The 7,093-nt window shown below is 36.1% G+C and overlaps 2 protein-coding genes across 2 annotated transcripts; both read left to right on the top strand.

Moving 5' to 3' along the window:
• Positions 1 to 200: 200 nt before the first annotated feature.
• Positions 201 to 2,673, top strand: LOC137630589 (uncharacterized). Its single transcript, XM_068362166.1, has 2 exons — positions 201 to 220; positions 354 to 2,673. The coding sequence occupies exons 1-2, from the start codon at positions 201 to 203 to the stop codon at positions 2,671 to 2,673; spliced, it is 2,340 nt and encodes a 779-aa protein (XP_068218267.1).
• Positions 2,674 to 2,738: 65 nt separating this feature from the next.
• LOC137630596 (uncharacterized) lies at positions 2,739 to 4,313 on the top strand. The gene has a single exon (XM_068362180.1). It carries the CDS (start codon positions 2,739 to 2,741, stop codon positions 4,311 to 4,313), a length of 1,575 nt encoding a protein of 524 aa, XP_068218281.1.
• The last annotated feature ends 2,780 nt before the right edge of the window (positions 4,314 to 7,093 follow it).

Consider the following 7,093-nt stretch of genomic DNA (forward strand, 5'->3'; position numbering starts at 1 on the left):
ACCCAAGCAGAACTGAATCCATAAAATAGAAAGACATCAATAGTGTCTGAGAAAGAGAAATCATGTCCAATGTGCAAGAAAAACCATGATCTTGACGATTGCTGGAATTTTGCTAAGAAGACCTCTGAAGAAAAAATAGATTTCCTTAAGGAGAGAAGGTTGTGTTTTGGATGCTTTGGTCTCAACCATACTTCTAAAGGATGTATGAAAAGGAAGCAATGTAAGACATGCTCTAAGAGGCATCCAACATGACTGCATATCGACGGATTCAAGCTACATAAAGAGAATGATAGCTCATCAAGCAAAGATGCAAGTGAAATTATTGTTAGCACATGTACTACCAATCACGTTAGTGAAGTAAATACAATATTACAGGCTATTCTCCCAGTAAAAGTATATCAGAAAGGAAACAAAGTAGTTTTGGACACTTACGCCTTTTTTGATAATGGCAGCACTGGATGTTTCATCACAGAGAGTTTACGAGAGCAGATAGGTGCATCTGGAACAGAGACATGTTTAAAGCTTCAAACCATGCATGGCGTAAACATTGTGAATACTTTGGCAGTTAATAATTTGTGTGTTACAGATATGGAAGGAAACAACACTATTGATCTGCCAAAAACCTTTACTCGTCAAGATATCCCAGTGAGTCATCAACAAATACCAAAACCAAAATTGCTCAAAAAGGTAGCCGGTCTGAGGAATATTGCTGATTTGATTCCTGATTATAGAACTGATCTGGAGATTGGTTTGTTGATTGGCAGTAATTGCCCTAAAGCACTACAACCATTAGAGGTGCTTCCAGCCAAGGGTCAAGATTCTTATGCAGTTCTTTACTACCATGGATGGACTATTAGTGGCCCTCTACATTTTAAATACTCTTCAGAGAAGAACAGTATTTCATGTCACCATGTCTTTCTTCAGGAAGTTGAAAGGGTAAAGGAATGTTTTCTTCCTGCAGCTGTGGTCCATATGTTTGAAAGAGACTTTAGTGAGAAAGATGTTGGTAGAGTTCCTGATGAGAAGGGTCTGTCACAAGAAGATCAACAGTTCCTCAAAGAAGTGGCAAAAAACATTCAGTTTACCAATGGACACTACCAGCTTCCCCTACCATTTAGAACCAATAAAGTTAACTTGGTAAACAATAGAGAACAGGCAGTAAAACGAGCACAATGGCAAAGAAGAAAAATGAAACTAAATCCAAAGTACCATGAAGATTATGTGGAATTTGTTGAGAAATTGGTGTCTGAAGGATATGCTTATAAGGTTCCGGAGGATCAGTCGTATGATGAACAACCTGCATGGTATCTACCTCATCATGGTGTCTACCATCCAAAAAAGCCAAATAAGATTAGAGTAGTCTTTGACTGTAGTGCTAAATACCAGGGTAGTTCCCTTAATGACAGGTTGATGCAAGGTCCTGATATGACTAATTCCCTGATTGGAGTGCTCCTCAGATTTCGTCTAGAAAAGGTGGCTTTGATGGGTGACATAGAATCTATGTTTTACCAAGTTCAGGTACCAAAGGATCAACATAAATACCTAAGATTTTTATGGTGGCCTGGTGGTGAACTTGAAAGCGAACTTACAGAGTATCGGATGGGTGTTCACATCTTTGGAGCAGTATCATCACCTAGCATCGCCAATTATGCTTTGAGGGCAGCAGCTGACCATGCAAGAGATAAGTATGGTCCAGATGTAGAACACACCATTAAGACTAATTTTTATGTGGATGACTATTTAAAGTCTGTACCTTCAGAAGAGCAGGCATTAAGACTTGTGAAAGACGTTACAGCAGCATTGAAGGAAAGAGGTTTTCGGCTGACAAAGTTTGTGAGTAACAGCAGGCTGGTGTTGAAATCAATCCCACAAGAGGACCGTTCAAAAGATCTTCAAACATGTGATCTTGACTTTGATGAACTTCATGTAGAAAGAGCTCTTGGTCTTCAGTGGAATATTGAAAATGACTACTTTACTTTCTCCGCAAGCTTGGACCCAAAACCATTTACAAGGAGAGGTATTTTGTCAACAGTATGTTCCCTTTATGATCCTCTTGGTTTTGTGGCTCCTTTTCTTTTGCCAGCTAAGAGAATTCTTCGCGAAGTTTGTCAGGATAGCAGCTTGGGATGGGATGATGTTATTCCCGAAAAATACCTGAAGCCCTGGAGAAGGTGGCTTGATGATTTACCAATCCTGAGTAACTTAAAGATTCCAAGATGTGTCAAACCAAAGGAATTTGGTACAGTGACTTCCACACAGCTGCACATGTTTTCAGATGCTAGTAATGAAGGCTATGGTGCTGCAGCATACATGAGACTTTCTGATAACAGTGGGAGGATTTCTACTGCTCTGCTGATGGGAAAGTCTAGAGTGTGTCCTGTAAAGGCAACAACCATACCGCGACTGGAATTGACTGCTGCAGTGGTGTCCATAAATCTCGCACAACACATTTTGAAAGAGCTGCAGATTACAGTGGACCAGACATTCTATCACACAGATTCTACAACAGTTCTTCACTATATTTTTAATGATAGAAAGAGATTTCCTATATTTGTTGCAAATAGAGTGAAAGTAATCAAGGATTTCTCTGAAAATACACAGTGGAGATATGTTCAGAGTAAAGAGAATCCTGCTGATATTGCATCAAGAGGTTTCAAAGTCAGCAAATGCTGAACAGTAACATTTGGTTTGATGGCCCATATTTTCTTAAAGGACCAGAGGAGCTGTGGAAAAATGATATGCCCCATGGTGTAGTTGAATTGGAAGGATCTACAAGTTTTGCAGTACATCCAGAAGATGGGGAGGGAAATGCTGTTGATAAGTTTCTTGAGTATTATTCTTCATGGCATCGATTGAGGATGGCTGTTGCTGTGTATCACCGTCTTTTTTCCATACTGAAATCTAAGAGACAAGCTAGAATTAATGGCTCATTTACAGCAGAAGAATTAGATGCTGCTGAAAAAGCAGTCATCAGATATATTCAGAAGAAAACTTTTAGTAAGGAAGTGACACTCTTACAAAAGAGCGAAGGGTCAAGGGGCCGAGGACTTTGTAGTAGCAGTAGCATTTATAAACTAGATCCCTTCATTGATCCTAAAGACAGGCTTCTTCGCGTTAATGGACGGCTCTCCAAAGCAGAAATTTCAGCTGGCGAGAAACATCCAATGATATTACCTAGAAAGAGTCATATTACCACTTTGATTATCCGGTACACACATGAAAAATTAGCTCATGCTGGACGCAACCATGTGATGGCAAAACTTAGAGAACTTTACTGGATTATCCGTACTAATGCAAGTGTCCGCCAGGTTCTACAAAGATGTGTCGTTTGCAGAAAAATGAGAAACCCTGTTCTAAACCAGAAGATGGCTGATTTACCATTGGAAAGAGTAATTCCAGCTGCTCCATTCACACACACAGGTGTTGACTTCTTTGGGCCACAGGAAGTCAAAGAAGGAAGGCAAATCAGGAAGAGGTATGGTGTATTATTTACTTGCTTGTCTACAAGAGCAATTCATATAGAGACAGCCAATTCCCTAGACACATCGTCCTTCATAAATGCTTTAAGAAGGTTTGTTGCTAGAAGAGGAAATGTAAAGAAGATTTGGTGTGACAATGGGACAAACTTTCATGGAGCTGAGGAGTTGAGGAAGTCACTGCAAGAGATGAATGATGATCAGGTCAGAGCTTTCCTCTCAAAAGAAAGCATCAGCTGGACCTTCAATCCCCCTACAGCTAGTCATATGGGAGGTGTGTGGGAACGTCAGATCAGAACTGTAAGAAAGGTCTTGACTCCTCTCTTCAAGGAACATGCTGGACGACTGGATGATGAGAGTTACCGCACTCTTCTCACAGAAGTTGAGGCTACAGTGAATGACCGTCCTTTGACCACAGTCAGTGACAGCCCAGATGACTTACAACCACTCAGTCCAGCACAGCTTCTCACACAGAAATCAAGTGTTGTGATGCCACCACCTGGTGTTTTTCAGAAAGGAGATATGTATCTGAGACAGAGGTGGCGATATGTTCAATTCTTGGCTAACTTATTCTGGACTAGATGGCGAAGAGAATATTTGTCAACATTACAAGAGAGACAGAAGTGGAACAAGGAAAAGCGGCATCTTCAAGTTGGTGATATTGTCCTTGTAAAAGATGATAATCAGTTAAGGAGTAACTGGATGATGGGTCGTGTTATCAGCACTGGAAAGGACAGAACTGGTTTTGTACGTAGTGTAGTTTTAAAGACACAAACATCAGAGCTCCATCGACCCATTCAAAAGCTTGTTCTTCTCCTTGCAGTAGAGGAACAATGATTATAATAGTTATTTTTATTAGGATCAAAGGATTTGAGAGTATATTACATTTATTATAGATGTTATTTATATCACCTGCATTTATAGATATGATTGATTTTGATAAACAAATAATTTGTTTATAGGGCCGAGAATGTAAATGCAGCATTTTATAGAAACCATTTGTGTATATAATTATTTAATAAGCTCTGTTTTTCAACTTGGTGATTAGGGTTAAATTGTATTGTAGATATTTTGTCCGTTTTACATGTAAACATTGTTCAGTCTTTTTGGGATAGTTACTGCTGTAATTTGTTTGTTAAGTGTTGAGTAGTTCTTGAAAAGATTGTTTATCCTGGTAGTTATCAGTGTTGGAATTACACTGTAACAATTATATGTTCTAGAAATAGGATCAAGGTTGTTTGATGACTGACAGAGTAGAAGAAGTCTTCAAAGTGTAAAGAACATTTCTTTGGAAATTCGTTTCACTTGTATTGGATGTAGCTTAGAGTAACACAGATGTAAGTTTATTTCTTTACTGAAATTTGTATATATTCTATTTCATGTTTGTGGTGTTTTGTAGTGAAATCAAACTATTCAATTCTTTGTTTATTATGGAATTTCTTTTTAACAAATTTAGTAAGTTTGTATTTTGTTGTTTTCAGTTTCTTGAACCTCGTCGCCCTGCACTACTAGCAAAGTACTCATCATTGGTTCTCTGGTCTTGGAGTACTGACCAACTACAGTATAAGCGTTTACAGTTATGGTCAACTTAAGTTGTAGTGCTTAGTGTTAAGTGATTTAAAGCTTTAAGTTGGTTTAAAGTGTCTTGTGATATCAACTTGAACTTTATATCAAATTTTTAATAAAGTGTGACGTGAGTAACAGTATCTGTGTCTATTCTCCATCTCATCCCTGTGGCTTTGAAGAAAACGGCAGCTACAGGGATATTGTAATAGTAAGTCAGTTTCAACTCTGTAGCGGAGGTCATTCATAGCCAGATAATGTTCTTTTCGTAGAAAGGGTTTGTGAATTCACAGTATATAAATATGACTTTTTTTATGCCAATATTGTTTCAGGTTTGGTAACACCATCTTCCGGATACTGAGGGCTACATATTCTTTCTTATGAATACTCTTGTAGCTTTAATTTCGGTAAAGTACAGCCCTAGTTATAATAGATGATATTGCGATGGTAATGATTATAATTGACATAGGTGTATGTTTAAACTAAAAACCTTTCTTTAATCATAATGACAAATAATTCTTTTTATTCAATTTTTCCTTTATTTATTTTCCATTATCAGATTCATTTATTGGGCGGTTGATTGTTTCACTGAAGTCGGTAAGATTTTTTCTTAGGTGAATAAGATGCCTGGTTAAACAGTACAGTGAAATGATTCCATGATAATCTAATTGATTAGCTGATTTTCTATGATTTTGCCATCTAATTAACTAAGTGATTGCTTCGTCATATTTTACTAATAAATCCACTTCTTTTAGTAATTTCCGTATTTAACAATTCATTGTTTGTTTCCCTGAATTTTTCATAGGTTAAACCTATACGCATGAAGTCATCTAGAAGTAAAAATTTTATCCAAGTAAAGCTGTCATTCGGATTTATCACGGAATGATTCTTTTCTTGCCATCTTTTATTTCCTCTTTCATAAAATCTTACCTTTAAATTGAATAAGTAATACTTGGTAATTTCCTTTCTCTGATTCAACTTGTTTTATGTTAGTAATTGCTCATATATTTCCCCCATTCATGGAAGGGTGCTTCCCTAGTTTTAATTGTTTTCCATGGATTTTATTTCTGGTTTTATATTAGTATATTTATAATAATCTTCATAAGCTACATTATAACTTAGATCTCTAACTAACTAATACGGCCTTTATCACTCTGAAGACTGATTATTATTATTATTATTATTATTATTATTATTATTATTATTATTATTATTACTAAGTTACTGGTATAATTCATAGAAAAATATTAAATGTATATTCTATCGAACTATTTTTTCTACGGTTTTTTTTTTAGTTTATTCCTGGGGTTATTCAGTGTTGTAACGTCTAAGAATTTTGATTTTTTATGCACATGTTATCCTTAGTATCAATGTTTTAATTATACATAAATTTTATTCATTGTGTCATGTTGTTATGCTGCTACATCTTATTCTTCGTTTATTAATGGTTTTACGAGAAGGATAATTTTGACTTAAGATACTAATCAATTGCATTGCACTCTAAAAAGGTGTCCATTTTAAAAGTGAAATAGAGTTGAAAAGAAGACTTTTTTTTTTTTTTTTTTATTTCAAATAGTGGACAGAATACAACAACTATCCATGAGAACAATGCCAGATTATATAATGATCCTTTTCAATGTGGATTTAAGTTTTCCTTTAGAATTGTTAATGATTTATGATATCATGCCAGCATTTGAATTCACTATTATCGTAATGTTTTATCAAGATAAGAAAAGGTAAATTATCCTTCCGAATTGAAATTCGTTGCATTTATAGTAGCTCTCATTTCAAATGATCATTCTTTAACTTGGTCGTTAAAATGTTCGCAATGTACATTGCGATAGGGACAGGCGAGGAAAAATGAACTTGCTATTAATCATTTTATATCTCTCTCTCTCTCTCTCTCTCTCTCTCTCTCTCTCTCTCTCTCTCTCTCTCTCTCTCTCTCTCTCTCTCTCTCTCTCTCTCTCTCTATATATATATATATATATCAGTGTAGTTCTCCATCATACTCTTGAATTTGACTCTCAATATATTATTTGCTTTGGTTGTAT

This window comes from Palaemon carinicauda, chromosome 3 (assembly GCF_036898095.1).
Source record: "Palaemon carinicauda isolate YSFRI2023 chromosome 3, ASM3689809v2, whole genome shotgun sequence".
NCBI lineage: Eukaryota > Metazoa > Arthropoda > Malacostraca > Decapoda > Palaemonidae > Palaemon > Palaemon carinicauda.